At 35.7% G+C, this 19503-nt stretch overlaps 1 protein-coding gene across 2 annotated transcripts in view; it reads left to right on the forward strand.

The window, feature by feature from the left end:
- KCTD8 (potassium channel tetramerization domain containing 8) overlaps positions 1-19503 on the forward strand; it is a 244479-nt gene that overhangs the window by 41903 nt on the left and 183073 nt on the right. The window contains exon 2 of one of the 2 annotated variants that reach the window (XM_032852588.1): positions 6315-6366. The exons of the other annotated variant lie outside the window; for it this stretch is intronic. Coding sequence (XP_032708479.1) covers positions 6315-6343 — 29 coding nt within the window. The 3' untranslated portion in view covers positions 6344-6366. The remainder of the gene's footprint in view (positions 1-6314; positions 6367-19503) is intronic. 2 annotated transcript variants of the gene reach the window in all.

Raw genomic sequence — 19503 nt, forward strand, 5'->3', positions numbered from 1 at the left:
CTAAGACATCCATCACGTTTTGTTTAAAGTCGGAAGTGAAGCTCTTTCGACTCTGTATCTCCAGGTGATTCTCAGATGTCTTCATTCCTCTTCCCCTCCCTTTCCTCCCCCTACAATTTCTCTGTTAAAGAACCTGGATAATTTGGTAGATTTCCCAATGGTCGGTATTTTTTGCCTAGCATTAAAATAATAGGGTGCCTTGTTTTCCGAGATTTCTTGGCTTGGTTCCCAAAGGCTACTTTTTTTCTTGGGCCTTCTTATTCCTTTCTTCCTTTTTCCTATATCCTGCTGTATTTTGATTCCATTATGAACAGTTTTTCCTCAGTATCAAAAAGACAGCTTGGAAAGTCCCTTTTTACAAGCCACATAGATTAGGGTACCTGGGTGACTCAGTCAAATACCTGCCTTTGGTTCCCTCAGGGGGTTCCCTGCTCAGTGGGGAGGAGTCTGTTTCTTCCTCTCCCTCTGAACCTCCCCTCTGCTCCTGTGCACTCTCTCTCTCTCAAATGAATAAATAAAATCTTAAAAAAAAAAAAGCCACATGTATTAAACTGTTCTAGCTCTATCAGCTCTTATCATGAGACCCTATTGGAGTGGGGAAAAGCCATCCATTCAGTGATGGTTTTTAGAACTGGCCTGTGGCACTTTTCACCGAGTACCTAGTGGCTACTTTGGGTTCTTTTATTTTGGGTGGCTTCATTAATTCCCTTTGTTTTTTTTTCCATAAAGTGATGATATCAGGAAGGTCATAATGCTGTTAGTAGTTTGAATCCACCCACTTTTACTCTGGGGCTTTGCAAAATATCTTTTTACGTAGTTTTGGTGAATGTTGTCCGTGGATTCCTATTTTTGCTGTGTACTAACTCTGTATATTTTTATACGAATACTCAGAAGATTTAAAATGGTGTTTCTGCAGTTGCCATCATTTTCCTTGAATTCTTGATTCAGTTTTTTGATTGGTTAAGGGTATTTGAATGTATTATGTTAGAATATTTGAGAATAAGAATAGTAAAATAATTTGAGTTTTATTAAGTACAGCCACATTTGGATATGTGCAAGGTGGTTGTCATGTGAAGAAACTGGATAGGCATACAAAAACTACAGTAGGGATACCTACTCTTTTAGAATCATTTTCTCTTTGTTCATGTGCTATGTATTATCTTAATGAACCTTAAGAGAGGCACAGTATTTGTTTTTACCATTTTACAGATGAGGAGACTGAGGCTCCAAGAGGCTAAATATGATTTGCACAAAGTTACACGCTAATAGGTAGGGAGCTGGGATTCTAACCAAGGCTTGCCTAATTCCAAAGACCATGCTTGACCACTGTAATGCACTTGTAGTTGTTCAGCAAGGCCTGCTTTTGATTCTTTCCTTTCTTTTCCATTAACTTCACCCACTGCTTTAATCCTCTACAGTAGCTTTCAAAAATAACCCTCTGATCTTTTCCCAGCTTCCGTCATGATTGTTGACATTGATCTGGCCCCTTGTTCACCCATAACAGTATAGTACAAGAAATGTTAAAACCTCTGGGATAAGTTCTAGTTGGTCAGAAAGATATATGAATGAATGCTATTCCAGTTCACATTTTACTGTCACAGAAGAGATTTCAACTATTCTACCATTGGTTCTTATTTTTTGCCCGTTTCCAATTACTGCCCATTACTAATCCTGTGTTCTAGCCATATCAGGCTAGTCACTCTCTGTAGTGCTGCCGTTTATTTTCACTGCTGTGTTTGCTCACGCAGCCTTCTGTTTATGTAACGTTCCCTCTTTGCATTGCCATCCTTTAAAGCCAGATGCTTAGGTGGCCTGCTCTGTGGATACCTCCCCATTTTCCTCCAGTGAGGAAGCAGAATCTTTGACTCCTTATTTGGTCCTCACACAACCACAGGAAAGGATCTCTATCACAGCATTCATCAGACTGTGTTTAGGCAAGATATTTTTGATCCTGTCTGTTTTTCTAGACTCTGAGTTTACTGAGGAGTGGGACATAGCTTACTCTTTGTAAACCCAGAGCCTCCACAGTGCCTGGAACACCCCAGTGACTTAAATCAGTTTTGTTAGATGAATCCAATTAGTGTCACTGACGTTATTTTCTAGTAGTAAGATTAGCTTTGTGTGGTGTATGTTCTTTTTTTAAAAAAAAAAGTTTATTATTATTTTTTTTTTTACTGAAGTACAGTTGATGCACAATGTTACATTAATTTCAGGTATACAACATAGTGGTTCAACAAGTCTACATGTTATGCTGTGCACACCACAGGTGTGACTGACATTTGTCACCATGTAATGTTGTTACAACACCATTGACTACATTTCCTATGCTGTATTTGTAACCCTGTGACTTATTCTTTCCATAACTGGAACCCTGTTAGTCTTATGACTAACTTTAACTTCTTGATTAGAAAACAAATACTTAATAGTTGCATACTTATTTTGTCTTTCTATTATAACTTACAATATGTATTCAAAACTTTACCTAAATAGGCATGGCCGGATAGGGAAAGAGCATGTTTAACTAAATTTGCCACAAAATTAATCTTTTTCTTGTCTGGCAGTTCTCTGAGAATTATCTGAGTGTGAATAATTTTTTTTCATGTAGCTCATCATGCCCAGCAAAATTAAATATTTTAATTAACTTTTGTAATCAGCTTTTCCTATTCTTGGGTCTAGTGGTTTATATTCATTTAAGCAAATTGAATTTTAAAGATAAGTTAAACACAGCTTTACAAAGCCAACTTCAGTTTGATTCTCTTTTTTCTGATGTCACGTACTTTATCAGCTTACGTTTCTGTCATTCATTTATTTGTTCACTCATTTAATACATCACTTGTGTATTGAAAGATAATAACTGTCATTTATACACAGGTCTAGGATTCGCTCAAGTCAGAGTGATGGGTCTTTCTGGAAAACAGTGTGCTTTAAATTTTAAAATCATAATGAGGCAGAAATCACAGGACATCAAAAGACATGGACTAGACAAAATGGTTTTACTATTCATTTATTTTCTGATCAAATAGTTTAAGCAATATTCATAAGTTAATTGATTAAAACTTCTTCTGGTCCTCTTTTTCACCTAAAGGTGAATTTCACCTAAAGGTGAAATTATTCAATTGTTCCAGTTGGCCCAGGCTCCAGGTTTTCATTATTCTTTTAATGACTGAGATTAAAAAGTGAAGATATCTTACCGTGCAGACAACTTAAATACGTTATAGGCTTAGGGGCTCTTTTTAAAGAGGTAGGTTCTTGATTCCTTTTTCTGAGGGTAGAAATTATGGATCTTTGGATGACATTCAAACATAATTTTTTTAACTCAGCTGTGACACTTCAGAGAAAATTTATCTCTTTTCAAACATAAATATAAGAGCAAACAATTTCTAGGAAAATAGAGACTATTTGGTGTTTTCTTTTCTTTTTTCTGTTTTTTCTTTTTTTAGGATTTTATTTATTTGTTGTCAGAAAGACAGAGAGAGAGCACAGGCAAGGGGAGCAGCAGGCAGAGGGAGAAGCAGGCTTCACGCTGAGCAGGGAGAGTGATTTTGGACTCTATCCCAGGACCCAGGGAGCATGACCTGAGCCAAAGACAGATGCTTAACTGACTGAGCCACCCAGGTGTTCCTCTTTTTTTTTTTTTTTTTTTTAAGATTTTATTTATTTTAGAGAATGAGAGAGAGAGAACACATGAGCAGGGGCAGAGTGAGAGGGAACGCTGGTGGGGGAGAGGCAGACTCACCTGCTGAGCAGGGAGCCTGATGAGGGGCAGGGGTAGAGGGGACTTGATCCCAGGACTCTGGGGTCATGACCTGAGCTGAAGGCAGACACTTAACCGACTGAGCCACCCAGGTGCCCCAGTGTTCTTGTTTCTTACTGTAATTTGCAATTTCTAGTTTTGGAAAAAGGCATGCACACCTTAAGGTAGCTTGTTTAGGACCCTGGATATAGTATATACAGTCTGCTAATGTCACCAGTTTCCCACAAGATAGGAGACTTTTTTCCAGTGGGTGCTGCTAGTATTTTTGTCAGGCCTCATGGAAGAGGTTTTTCTTAAGGATTTGCCATGGACAAGGGATACAGACCCAAGTAATATATGGTTCTTTCTGTCAAGTAGTTTATAATCTAACCGGAAAAATATACAATCAGTGATTACAAATAAGTGTGACAAATTCTTTTGAGTCACTAATTTACTAGGATAGATGGTCTTATTTTATTTTTAAGTGATTTTCAATGCTGATGTAGATAAAATGTTCTCCTCGGGAGTAATAGTCTATGAGCTCTAATTTGGACATACATTTTAATAAGCTTTGTTTCCTAATTTCTATGAGAGAGAAAAGTTGGGGCTTGAGGATTTGCAGTTCGGACACATGGGGATTCAATTTCTGGCTTAATATTAATTGTGTGATCTTAGATAAGTTACTTAATTGCTCTAAATATCATTTGCTCCACCTGTGCAATGCCTCAGAAATTATTTTGAAGATTAAAAGAAATTTATGATTGTAAAAATTCATAGTGTAGAGCCTGGTACCTAACAAGCCCTTAAAATATATTTGCTATCTTTATGTTACTGTGATAATGCCCTGAATCCATTTTAAAATATTTTAAACAATTTACAATGTATCTATTCAAAGAAGTGTCAAAAGAGAAGGGAGTGAAATAAAGGTGTTACAAAGGGATCATGGCAGGGCATTGAGACCTCAGAAAGAGGCCAGACATGACAGGACAGATGGAGTATCAGTTGTCAGGATGCATCTTTTAAAATAGACTTATCAGGACAAGGGGATGCTTCCTACTTTGGGCTCATTTATAGTGGAGACAATTACAATTCACCAGCCAGAGCACTTTTGCCCCTTTTTAATATCCTGGACAATTTGGTCATTAGCTGTTTGCACAGTGAGCATAGAAGCAAATCAAAGATAATTACATTGACTTGTGGAATTTTTTATTCAAGTTTCCTAAAAGCCCCATGAGACCTCCTGACCAAGAAGAGTACACCTTTCTAATAACTAGTGTACTTCAGGGTCTCTTTCCTTTGGTCATCCTGAGTAAAAAAAAAAATCTTCCCAATCTTTTGCTCTTTTTCACTGTTCTTTTTCTAGTATTCTGTGAAGACCACCATACTAGTTTGCTGTTACAGCTGTAACTAACTGCCTCAAATTTAGTGGCTTTAAACAATGTGCATCTCACAGTCCTGGAGGTCAGAAGTCTGAATAGATCTCACGGGGTGGTGTTGACAGGGCTGTGATTTCTCCTGGAGGCTCTAGGGGACAGTCTGTTTCCTGCCTTTTCCAGCTTCAGGAAGCTGCCTGTATTCCTTGGTTCCCGGTTCCCTCCCATCTTCAAAACCAGCAGAGTAATATTGCAAATCAGTCTCTGTCTCTTTCCCCGTCTTTGCCTCTCTGTCTTTGTCCAGCTCTCCGGCCACTTTCTTTTACTTATAATGATCCTCGTGATTTCACAGGGCCTGCCTTGATAAGGCTTGATTATCTACCCCCTCCCGCCCCTCCATCAAGATTCTTAATCACATTTGCACAATCTCTTTTGTGTGTAAGATAACATATTCACAGGTTCTGGGGATCAGAGGGTGAAATTTGCCAGAAGCATTATTCTGTCTACCACAACTACCTAGTTAGTCTTTCTGTGTGTCTGGTAATACTGTTGATTGCATAATGACATTTTTCACATTTAACAATGCTATAATTAGATTTCCAGACTGCTCTTCAAGCATTGATTGGGAGAAATCTAGTCCTTTAGGCAGATTTCTGTAATAGCTCATCTTATTCCTTATGTGGTTATAACCTTATAGGTTAAAGTTATATTGAATTTCAAGTACTTCTTTTACTTACCAACTAGAAATCACAAGATGAGGTCATATATTTCAAAGATTTCCATCTGTAGGAATGGGAATTTCTTTTCTAAAGTTTATCTTCTAAAGCTGCGAGTTTCAGTTACCTGGGGTATTCACTTGCATGGAATTGCTCATTTTCTAGGGATGTTAATTCAGTTACTTATTACTAGAGCATATATATGAGTTTCTTAAATTTTGGCAAGTACTTTAATCTGACTCCTCATTTAGATGTACTCATGCTTTTCACTGTCCACTTAGGTAAATTATACAATAAATCTTCCTTTTTGAGGGTCTTCTAATGTATTTGCAATGTGTTTGCATTGACTTGATGAGCTATGATAGGTACTGTTATTATAGAATACTGTATTAAACAGCAAAATTTAAGGGCAGAATAAGCATCTTTTACCCAGGAGTGACTTCTAGATGGCATGTAGGCAATATTTTATTGCATTATCTATTCATTTTATAGGTCCTGAACTCATGGATAAATTGCAATAGCAGGGAAGCATGATCATGCCAAGGTAAGAAAATTGGGAGAAAGGGTTCAGAAGAAAGAAAAGAAGTGTATGTGTGCGTGCGCGCGTGTGCGTGCGTGTGTGTGTGTGTGTGTGTATGCACATGTGCTTCAGACAAGCCCTTTGAATAAGTAAAAATTATCTACATGAAGTCTTAGGCAAATAGCTTTATATCATGTTGGATAATTTAGCTAATTGAAAATATGGCTATAAAAATTATAACATTAATTTTAAAGTGTATTTTGAGTGTCAAGATAGTGATTTCTTTTTCATTCCATTATATACTTGAAGACTATTCTACCCAATTAAATACTCTGAAAATTTGTAATAGGCCAAGTTCTGCCTACCAAGTTAATCAAAGAAGCAGATTTTCTAGGAATCCCTTTCATAGAAGGCTAATTTTCAAAGATATATGGCTCCATGCTGACTTCTAGTAGATGTATTGCTTTTAGAAGTTGTACTAACTCTTCTGAGCCATTAAGCCAATGCGTAATATTTTATGGATACTGTTCTGAGAAATTATATTATAACTTGGGAACCTACTTATAATATCTATTATTTCTTCACTAAAATAACTTTGGAGTTTTATGAGGTAACTCAGGGCTGGTGGCTGGAGGGATAATATTGATAGTATGAAGTAGCTAATGGAAGAATATGTCTTGCTTGCTTTCCATATCCCAGTTAGTCACTATCATATTGTTGTAAGGTATAAGCTAGTAGCCCCACTTTCCAGGTAAGAAAATGGAGTTTCAGACAGATGTTAAATTTGTTACTGTAGATTAGCTTTTTAAAAAGAATCTTATAAACAAGGAGATCTATTCAGCTGTCTACATGAATATCTGCTCTCAAGTCTCTTTCTAAATTATTTACTTTAATTATCATGACATGATGCTTTGCTCTATATATTCTAGATTTTACCCCATGTTCAAAGTATCAAAATTTTGTCTACGGTAACTCATGAATGTTAGCTCCTAGGCTGTTGTAATGAAGTACCACAGATTGGGTGGCTTAAAACAACAGAGATTTATTTTCTTAGATCTCTGGAGAAGTCTGAAATCAAGGTTCCTATATAGGGCCATTCTCTGTCGGTGAGGCTCGTGAGTAGACTCTTTCCTTGCCTTTTCCTATCTGATTGTCTCTCAGCTCTTGGCTTTCCTTGGCTTGCAATGGCAGCTCTTTAATCTCTTCCTCGGTCATCCCATGACATTTCCTGGGTGTGTCTGTGTGTCTTCACATGACATTCTTCCTGTCCTCTTCCTCTCTCTCCTCCTCTTCTTCTTCTTCTTCTTTTTTTTTTTTTAAGATTTTATTTATTCATTTGACACAGAGGAGAGAAATCACAAGTAGGCAGAGAGAGAGAGGAGGAAGCAGGTTCCCTGCTGAGCAGAGAGCCAGATGTGGGGCTCAATCCCAGGACCCTGAGATCATGACCTGAGCTGAAGGCAGAGGCTTAACCCACTGAGCCACCCAGGCACCCCATCTCTCTCCTCTTCTTATAAGGATACCAGTCATATCTGAATAAAAGAGTATCCTACTCCACTATGACTTTGTCTTATCTAATTACATTGGTTACAACCCTGTTGCCAAATAAATTAATATTTTGGAGTCCTGGGGGTTAGAACTGCAATGTGTCTTATTCGGGGGACACAATTCAACCCATGACACCATGTGTACCACATTTGGAAAAGCGTAGATTTTCGTAATTTGTGTGTTTTGACATTAGGTTCTCAGCTTCATATCCAAGGATGTCACAACTAATGATTATAGGAAAATAATTATTGTACTTTTTATAAGTAAGTGTTTCTCCAAATTTCTTCCAAGAAATACTCTTTTTAGCATGCTCTAAGAAAAATGGAATGCATTATCAAATACTTGAGGGATATACTGAATATTATTCTACATTTTATTCACCCTTCTCCGAGACCTAGTGACCCTTAGGATGTTAAAGTGACTTGGAAGTCCTGTGTAGAGTCTGTTGAACTGACCCTAAGTTCCCTAAACATGTTTGATGTCAGAAACTATCATGTAACGCTGGTTACTTTCTATAGCCATCTTAGAAAATGCCACGTTTGTGGATCACAACATATATGCTATGTCCCTTTTCATCATGAACATGGGCAGATGACTTAACCTTTGTATGCTTCAGTTTTCTCAGCGATAAAATGAGAATAATAATTGTAGTTATTTCATAAAAATTATTGAAACTATTAAATAAGATAAATCAGGCAAAGAGCATGACCTCGTGTTCGACCTTGGAAAGAGTTCAATCAATGCATGTTTATCATTATTGTGATTAGTGTTCTATTTATTCAATATTTGTCACTTGACAATAATCCTGCTGATCTCCAACAAACAAGAGGGCCATGCTTAGAGCTTGAACACAATTTCTATTTAATTTACAGAGTAAAGCGATCTTACTTTTTATTCTCAAAACATTTAAGTATTTTACCTATTTTATTGCAATGTCTCAGGAAATGTAAAGAGAAGATGCTATATTAGAATTGGTGTAATGTCTAGTAAAAGGGAATTGTGCAGCACATTTTAGAAAGAGATTTTTGGAGAATGATTAAAATTAAGGTTTCTCATTAAGAATACTAGTTGTTTTATTGTGCTATTAATAAAATGATGCCCCAGGAGGAATTGAAATATACAAATAAGGCTGAAGCAGCTTGAAGTAAAAGCCCCAGAATCCTATGCTTTGGGTTTGTGTGAGTTTTTCCTATTGTCTTTTATGTCAGGCATTCAGTTGACAGTTTTGTTTTTTTCTCTGTTTCTCAGGCACTTTATTCTCTCATTTATTCTAACCACTTGCTGTTTTAAAATACACTACAAATTAGAAAACTGATAATGAAGATTATTCGGTTGTTTCTAAAATAGTAAGATTGCTGAAAGCTTTTTTCCCCCCTGTAGACTTTTTTTTGGTTTGTTTTTAAAATGATTTATTTAATTTAAGTTTATATAATTTAATGTCTAATAGTGGTTTTGTTTAACTGGCTTGCAAAGTTGTTAAAAATTCACATTAGACTCTGATAGCACACCACATGTGATAATATTTTTTAATACAATTGTTAATAGCTTATAACTGCTTTTTTAAAAATTTCAGTTCCAGTGTAGTTAACATACAGTGTTATATTAGTTTCAGTTGTACAACATAGTGATGCAACAGTTCCATATACTACTCAGTTCTCATCAAGATATCCTACACAATCTAGAGCATATTTTTCTACATGGTTGAAATTGCTAGCTCAGTGACTTCTATCCAGTTGGTGAAATGTTCTTGTATGTCCCTTAAAATGATTATTTTTGTGGAAGCTAAGGATAGCTCCCAAGCTACCATTTCACATTATTTCTGTCTCTGAATGCCCCTCTTTCCCCATCAGTTTCTCATAATTTCTCCTAATGGGTGCTGACCTGGCTACAACTATGCATTTTACAGCTAGACTACTCTAGTCAGAAGCTTGTCTTCCTGCCCATTAAGGGATGTGAACTGCTCTCCCTGTACTGCTTTATATTAGATGAGAGTTCTGTCCTGGAAGAGCTGCAGACAATCCTTGGGGTCCCCCTTGGATATATAAAAATCTCACTTTATTCTTTGTCAGTCATTTTACTTAGAAGAATCATAATGCTGAAAGGATGCTTAGAAATTTTCCATTCCGGTCTTTCTGATTCAAAAATCTTCCTTCTAATTTCTCAACTGTTAACTATGTTAAACCCTATCTTGCTGTTTGTGTATATGTCATTTGAGGGGATTTTGATGTTGTTGTTGTTAATAAAGAACTATAGTTAAATGTAACATATATAGCAGTATATATTATCCATTTTCACAGTGTTCATAGAACATATAATGTATAGGCAGCACTGAAAATATGCTACAGATATTTCCTTTTTATTTAATACTTAGAGGTCGTTTAGTGAGTCAAGGTTCTAATTTTAACAACTACTTTATGATTATATTTAGGAGTATGAATTAATACCTAATAGATTGCCAAGTAAAATCACTAGTCTATGCTAGTACTTTACATACACTGTTTCATTTAATCTTTCATTGGCCATATTATTTTGGCCTGTATTGCAGATAATGAAACCAAGGCTCAAGGATTTAACTTGCCCTTCACAGTAGATAGATGATAGGGCTGGGATTTGATCTCAGAGTTGCCTGAAACCTCAGTGTGTGTGTTTCCTACTCTACTGTACTGCTTTTGATGACATAAGGGTAAAAAAAAAAAAATCAGAGAAGCGGTGAAACCAGATTAACTTCTGAAGTATGAGGACTTGGTAGGCTATGAGTAGGAGAACAACTCTTGTGCGGAGAGTGGCGTGTGGGAAAGAAAATCAGCAAGTCAGAGACCTAGGGTTATTTATAGGACTTGAGGAGCATATTCTGATTGTAATGGTAGGGTTTGAGAGGAGAGAAATTTAGGTAGTGTTATCCGCAATAACAGACTGGGAAGTTTAACCTTGTTTCGGTAGATGATGAAGAATTATTGGATTTGATTCCAGGCTGATGGAATGTCTGATGAAGGTGCTGAATTAAAAAAAAAAAAATAAATGTGTTAACTGTATCAATTGAAAATTGAAAAGACAGTAATTGAAAAGACAGTCTTCAAAGCATTAAAATGAATAAGCAGTTTATTTAACAATTGAGATGAAAATGATGAGAATCTAGACTAGTTTAATAAATTGGGAGATTTTTTGAAGGCATTATCTTTTGAACTTGTTTGGGGATGAAGGAGATGAATGAGAGAGTGAAGATGCTGAAATTTATGTTTTAAATATTTGGAAGGATTGTGATAATATTGATTGAAGTAAGGACAACGCAAAGCAGTACTTTTTTGAGGAATAAAAAAGTAACGCATTTAGAAAATTGTAGGATGATGGTTAGAATATGGAATGGATATGTCTAGTGGGCTATATAAGACAATTGGAACTGAACTCAAGTGCTGGCTGGGGATTTAGGAGAAAAATTAGATAGTTATCTATATACATTTAACATCCAAGATTTGTGTTCTTATATTTATTTAGTTGTTATGCTTAATTCAAACATTTAAATACCCAACTTGAGCTCTTAAAATTAACCTGAGAACAGAAACATTTGTAAATACAATATGTAAATTTAAGAATAAAAATAATGTGACAAGAAGCACAGATGGGATCTCCTTCACTAGAATCACAAATATTTCTTTTCAAAAGAAATATATATATATATATATATATATGGTTAAAGCTGTCATTCCTTTGCGTATTTATGCTCCTATATCCTTTTCTTAGATTTGATATTTTATAGATCATGTTTGACTTAAGAGCAGAGCCCTATCTTTTGATGCATAAAATTATGCTTTGAAGTTGAATGTCCTAGCTATATTTAACTCATGAAAGATATCCATTATATACTGAGTACTTCACTGACTACCAAGAACTTGTCCCTTTTTTACCTAAACCTGAGAAGTGATAGTCACTGTATATTCATCTCCTTATCCTTGGATGCTGTTCCAGTGTGGGAAGTAAAAGAGGTATTCAGGGTACTACGAAGAAAGCAGAAATGTCTCAGTCTGAAGGAGACATGAAACTTTTTATTAGCCAGAATTTTACAAAGAAATGAAAATAGAGGTGTTGATCTCAAAGAAAGCAGGGCTGCCAATATATCATGTCAGTCTTCTAGCATGGCCGCCCCTTTCTTTTACTCTTGTCCAGTTCCCTCCAACCAAACCTTGTTATGAGAATGGCTCAGAGAATAAAGACATGCTTTGGGATGACAAAAACTGTCTTATTGCTTGTTCTCTTGAGGAAATACAGTAAGTCCTTCCAAATACTCATAGCTGGAGAGATGATTGATGAACTGATCACCACATTAACCTTGACCACCCTTAAGAAACTTCTCTTTTTTTTCTTGGATTAGGCTAAAACTGGATAACACCTTCTTCTTGGTAAGTAGGGCTATTAGAGTAGAGATCCTGAGAAGAAAACAGAGGAAAATAAGAATGACACTAAGTAGCCATGACCACTCCTTCTTCTACTCTTCTATGGTTATAAAGGCCTGACTGATCAGATCTTTGACCCTAAAGAAGAGCTCATTTTGCAAGTGATTTTGTTGTTTTAACCTAGCACCTCCTATGGGTATTTTAAATCCTTTTTCTATTGTTTTGGTTAGATCAAAAGCTGGCATATTTGGTCATGAATATTAGATCTCAGGAGGTAGAAATCCAAATCTAAATTAAGAAGCCTCATGAAATTTAAAGTTAGAAAAATAAAATTGCAGTTAACTACTTTGAACTGTATTTTTTTTTTTAGGTTTTTCAAAGCAGGTTTGTCCTAAGAAACCCAAAATATTTTACTTCAAATGTTGCTGAGTGAAGGTGAACTGTGATTATTATGAAACAAGAGAGGCATTTAGCAGCTGAAAGTCTGACCTAAATTTTTCTCAACATTTCAGGGAATGTTGAAAGTGCGATTGCTTGACAAGCTTCATTACTTTTATGTGACTTCAAACATGAAATTAAATGTAAAATGATAGAATGTTGAATGAGTGTGAGTTAAGAGATTTCTTGAAATGCAAAACATGAGGATTTAAAAAATTAGATACCCAATTTCTGCATCTCATTATTCCCCTGGGTGTATGTCAGACTGGCTAGCTCTTGAGGTCATTCAGCTTATTTCCTCTTCTGGATTCTATCTCAGGCCGGAGGCAAAATTTGGATCACACTCAAGGACATGCTGATGTTCTAGGAGAAACTCTATATGGGGTTTGTCCAATTAGTGTCCCATTAAAGAATGATCTATAGACTATAATACATAAAGATAAAATGTCATACTTATTTGTCCTCTTGGCAATGTCAAGGCTCATGTAGATCTTGTTTGTGTCACTAGGCAAAATTTTCTCATTGGTAATTTAAAAATTTTGTACTTATGACCTTTATAAAGAGAGAAAGGAACAAGACATGAAATATAATGTAATAAGAACACAGCAAGGAATTTCATGTCTATTAGGAGAAAAAAATAACTACTTTTTGGCCTTCTAAGGAAAAAAAAACATCAATATATGACTTTTTCAGAGATGACCATTTCTTTTCAAAATGTAGATATCTTATATTAAAATGGACATGACATCTTTTTCAATGTCAGTACCAGTAAAATGATTTCTATTTTAGAGATTAATCCATTGAACCCTGACATTCTATGGAGACATTGAAACTGTGAGATGAGAGTGGATCTTAGTTTTGTAGGGACTGAATCCAGTGCAATATCAGGGGCAGGCAGCTCTCCTGAAAGAAGAATACAAAATAAATTGTGAATACAAAACTAGGTACAAAAGTGAATCTTTCACACGAGAAAATAAGTTACAACAATTTGCACATTAAAAAAAAAAAGGTGACAAATAGCAAAAACATTTCAAAGTCAATAAAAATGACATACTTCTACAAAGCTTACTTCTTTCACTACATTTTATGGCTACATGCTCATAGTGTCTATTATGGGCTGGATTGTGTTCCCCCAAAATTCATGTATTAAGATTCTCATCCCAAGTATCTCAGAACAAAGATAGGGCCTTTATGTGGTAATTAAGTTAAATGAGGCCTTTAGGGTAGACCCTAATCCAATCTGACTGGTCTCCTTACAAGAAGAAGATGAAAGACACACAAAGGGACACCAGGGATGTATACTCACAAAGGAAGACGATGTGAGGACACAGGGAGAAGGTTGCCATCTACAAGCCAAGGAGAGAGGCCTGAGGAGAAAACAAATCTGATGCCACCTTGAGTTTAGACATCTAGTTCCTAGAACTGTGAGAAAATATATTTCTGTTGTTTAAGCCTTCCAGTCTGGGATATTTTGTAACGGTAGCCCTAGCAAACAAAGGCAGTGCCTCTACATATTTTCTATTAAAATGGTTTTGCAATATTTTTATAGAGAAAAAAATAGAGAATTTAAATTTTCTTCTGGTATGATTGATTGAAATAGATTTGTTTCATTATTGGGTTGCATAAACCATGTGACTTTCCATATAGATGTACTGACTTTATGACTAGCAAACAGGGTAATTGTGATAAATTCTGTTTTGTTCAACTCCAACCCCCTCATGCATTCATAATTATATATGCTGCATTGTTGAGTATGTTGACAGGAGATGTCTTGGGTTTGAACCATGTTGATGAATTTCCTGTTTTCAATTATACATTGAAATGTTTGATAAATGAGGGAAAAAATCCCACAAATTAGCTTCTAGTGCCATTCATTTCCAATCTTATTTCTCCGTTACTGACCGCAGACTTTTAGTGCTGGGAGCCAAAGGACACATTTACATCATGGTAGAATCTTCAGTCTCTGCCTTTGTTTTGCAGAGCTGAATAAGTTGTCCCAGTGAACAGTAGGAGTGTTCTCGGAAGCCGTTTGTATACTGAGATGGCTAATAGAATGGAAGGCATTTAAAATCATTTCAATATATCTGACTCCATGTATTCCTAATGCAATTTCCCCTTAGCCAGATTCCTGAAGTGCTCACAAACACTAGTGCCCGCTGATGCAAGGGTAGGTGTGACAGAAATCACCATGGGAAAAGACAGCAATTATAATCAATTTTAGTTGAAATATCTTTTGCAAGTTTTATGAAAATTTAAATGTAAATACCATTGCTAGAGCCCCTCCTCAGGCCTAGGAAGGAGCCTTGAAGCTTAAGCTTTATTCACTACAGGGTAAGTTGGCTTCTGAGACTCTAGAGGTTTGACTAAATTCACACAGTGATTAATCGGGCCACTGCCCTAGGTCTGTTTCTCTATGTGGTTTCCTTTCTCTCTTTATTTTTCAAAGCATGGATTTATGCATTTTTGTTCTTGCTACTATATTTAAATGTCATATGACAATTAATTTCAATTAAATAGTAATTAAATACTGATATTCTGTTGAAGACTCTAATGCCAAGAGGAAATAAGGTCTTGAAATATTTGCATTAATAGATTATTATTTACATTATTCCGTTGAGCTAACGCCTGTGCTTAAAAGAGAAAAAAATACATTTGAAGTTGAAAGGCTTAAATCCAGAGATACGAAAATGAAAAATCAAACGGCAGCATAACTAAAATCTAAAAAGTTAAAAAAAATGTAACTGAGTCGTTCCTTATTCTGTTGTGGATCTCTAGGTACATATCTTTTTGCTGTATATGTAGTCATTCAAATACCAGGTTTACCTTTGTAGATTCAATTTTTACTCTAGAGTGTAGATTTTCATTCTAAAACTGGGAATTTTTTTAAAAGTGTAGAAACTTGAAATAACTGAGGGAATCTTTGTTGGACTACTTTATGTTTCATCATTTATTTCTGTTTGTAGAACTTCATGGCCCCTTGTATAAACTTATTTGGGGAGAGCTGTGTTACTCTTGGCAATGTAAAAAAAAGAATTTTCCGTTTTCAGGTGGAGTGGTGCAGGCAAGGCAATAAGAGATTCCTAAATAGAATAGTGATTGCTGCCACATATTTGGGATTTAGTATGTCCTCTTTCCAGGGTGAAACATACTGCATATATTAACTCATTTAATCTTTAGAACGACTCTGAGCATTATTTCCAGTTCCACTTATAAGTGAGGAGACCAAGGCTCAAAGATGTAAAGTAACTCATAAAAACATGACTTAAACCCAGACATTTCTACTTCACAGTCCATGTGATCGACCATCGGCTTATCCTGCTGTTTTCTTTTTGAGAGTGAGTCCGTGACAGCTGCAGGAAGATGCACACCATCTCAACACACTAAAAACAAGCAAGGATGATAAAGAACTCCAGTCATTCCAGAGAATTCTAAAACATTCATGCTTCTTAGATGGTGACTAGAGGAAAAGTACTGGAAGTAGGAGTCTTGTTTGAAAGCACTCAGCACCATGAACCTATTGCATTTACACGTCATACTAAACTGTATCTTAAGAAACTCATGATCAAAACAAAAATCATGAAATTTGCCCGTTGAACTAAAATAAGATAGCCATATAGTGAATTCCCATGAGACTGGATAAGCTGGCAGAATTGAAGGTGCTAAAAGAACTGCGTTTGATTTTTTTTTCCCCCCTCCTCCAGCGTGAGCATGGTAACAGCCTGCCAGAAGAGATGGAAACTAGGAGACAGGAATAGGAATCTGACTTGACATCACTATCTGATTGAAGCAGTGAGAAAGTAGATGAAACGCTAAGCTTTAAAATATTTTTAAGGGTCTTATGTCTGATTCAGACATTCAGCAGTTGTTACCTGGCAGATGATATGGGACATTATTTTGAGATTTGAAGAAATGTTATAGAAACTTATTATCAGGAATTAAATATGATTGAGAAAATTTAATCCCATCTTCTTCTAGGGATAGAATAATGAAGATTTATTTGCATAGAAACAGGCAATTAAAATACCTGTCACCCACTTTGAAATGTACCGTGGTGAGGAGAGTTGGTAGTAATAGTAAACTGTCTAGTTTCTAGCTAGTGAGATCTCTTTTTATCACAGAAAAAAATGCTGGATGAAAGGATGATAGAGTGAATTAGAGAACATCTAAAAATGTGATGAGCTGGGTAATCTACAAAGAATATATTTATTTTCAATACCATTTAGTGTATGTGTTCTGTAAAAGATTTATCCCGTTCACAGCTGGAGGGAGATAAACATAATCCCACTTATATTTGGGCCTTTTTCTTCTGTAGTGTGATTAATGCTCTCCAACCTTAGATCCTTATTAGGACTTGATTTCTTTTCTTTTCTTTTCTTTTTTTTTTTTTTTTAATTTTGTGAGGGAACTTGTGATATTTAATAGAATATGTCCTACCAATTTTGCTTTCTCCTCAAGTCCCCAAGCCATGCACTCAATGCTTTGTTGGTTGTCCTTTATCCTGCTGGGGGACCATCCCTTGTGAACTGTGCTAGCGATTTCTATCCTTTAAAAATGGCCATTGATCTCTTCGTATCTTGAACCTCTGCCCCTGGGGCCACTTTTCCACCTCTTTTTCTGTTTCCATTCCCTTCGGCCCCCTCTGCAATCTGCTTACATCCTCAGTCTCTCCCTTTTCCTTTGGGTCTTTCACCTCTACTTGCATCTAAACTAAAATTTCCACATCCCAACAAGAATTTTTTACTTTTGGTATTACTTCTGAGTAGTCTCTCTTCACTGATGTTTCTCTTATTCCCTTCACTTGTAAATTTCAGTTGTCTGAATTCTTTCACTAGTCAATTATTTTTTACTCCTCCACAGTCTGGCTTCTGCCTTTTCACTATTTTATTGAAAGTGTTCTCATGTGTTGGATATATGGAATGACCTGTAATGTTTGGCAAGATTTAATCAGCTCCCCTTCCCCACCTGAAACTCTATCTCTTGGCTTCTGTCACATGGTTCTGTCTTGGTTATCTCCATTATGTCCAGACATACTAGTTCTTATACCTTCTTTTCTGTACCAAATGGGTGAAGGCATTCTGGCAGGCTTTGTCATAGAATCTGTTTTCTCGTTTATCGACTTAAAATTAAATCCTTTCTCCATCCCGTGGAGTCAGCATGAACTGGGTCTGCCTTACTTTCTGACCTCAACTCGTACTTCTCTTCTTTGACATCAGTATGCTCCTGTCATTCTGGCCTTCCTTTAGTTCCGAGAACCACATGCGTTCTTTTCTCCACATGTGATTACAAAGCGTGGATCTGGCCCTTCACCTGCTTGGCTCTTTTCTTCAAGTATCAGTTCAAGTGATTACGTTATACACAACGGGTCTGCTGTCTGGCTGGCCAGTGAAACCAGCTATTAAATGAGTTTGTACTAGATGTCCTCTAGAGTTTGTTCTGGATCTTTAATTCTGTGATGGGCCTAAATGACTCAAGACGATAGAGTTAAAAGACTGCCGTAAGCAGAATACCTTCAAGTACCCCTTATCAACTCTGGGTCCACAATAGCTAGAATATAGTTGATGAACAGTGGATGGATATATCAGTTGTCACTGTGTGATTTAGGATTATGTCGCTTCTCTCTGTCTTCATCTTTGATATTTATGCTTAAGTTTTGCTTTTTTTTTTTTTTTTTCCCCCCTAGTTCTTGTGAGAAATGACACAGAGAATCTAATCCTTTCAGGACCAAAGGTAGCAAGTGTTAAAGAGGACACATTAAGAGAGATATCCTGGCACCGTTTCTTGCATTCTTGATTTAATGGACTTCAGTAGTTGACTTTTTAAACTTACTTCCAAGGAATAAACTTCAGGGAAGTAGGAAAATAAGTAAAAGTCTTTGACCTCTAAGGGCATAGAACTGTATAAATTTGCCGTTTACCTGACAAACATCATTTTAAAGATTTTCTTATAACTCCTATAAAATGAAACACATTTTGAGTTTCAGCCTCTGAACCCATGAATAAATGTTTCAGCTATCAATGATTTTACTATAGAAACATGGCTGTAAAATGAGTCCTTTGTATTAAAACAATACATCTAAACAAGGAAATTGCGACTCTTTTTAAAATGTAGATTTAACTGTAATTTGTTATGCTACAGCTGCTTTTAACCACAAACAAATTAATTCCATTTGTGAGATACTATAATTGCAATAAATTGTACTTTAAAGGACAGTTCAAAATTCTTATAATGTGTTCTCACATAGTAAAAACATTTTCCACTGTATTTTAGTTTTAACACATTAGTAATACTAAATCCCAACTTCTTTCTTCTAAAGAATGATTTGGTTCTTTTTGTAAGAAAAAGATACAAGCCCATTGTTAGAAATAATGGATAAGCCATACAGAAACATTCAAGAATAATAATAAAAAAGTTAATCAAATGTAACCATCCAGAAAATACTATTACTAATATTATGCTTATGACATTCTAATCATCCCTTTATGTAAGACTTGACTTCTTAATTTAATCTTGAGCCATGAACATCAACTCTTACTTACCAACTGATTATTGTTCTCTGTGTATATGTATATATGTTTATGTCTATATGTGTGGGTGGATATGTATACCCTAAACAGACACACATACATTTTTATCTTTATATATATGAATGTACATAAATATATGTGCATATATTATTAATGTATATATTTAAATAGAGAAAGGGGCTTACTATTTGCTACTAATAGCTAAGGTACTTATAAATAAGTAAAAATGGTTTTACTAAATGATGTGTGATCTATAAAAGAGG

This window comes from Lontra canadensis, unplaced genomic scaffold, assembly GCF_010015895.1.
Source record: "Lontra canadensis isolate GAN:19392208 unplaced genomic scaffold, GSC_riverotter_1.0 scaffold1, whole genome shotgun sequence".
Lineage (NCBI taxonomy): Eukaryota > Metazoa > Chordata > Mammalia > Carnivora > Mustelidae > Lontra > Lontra canadensis.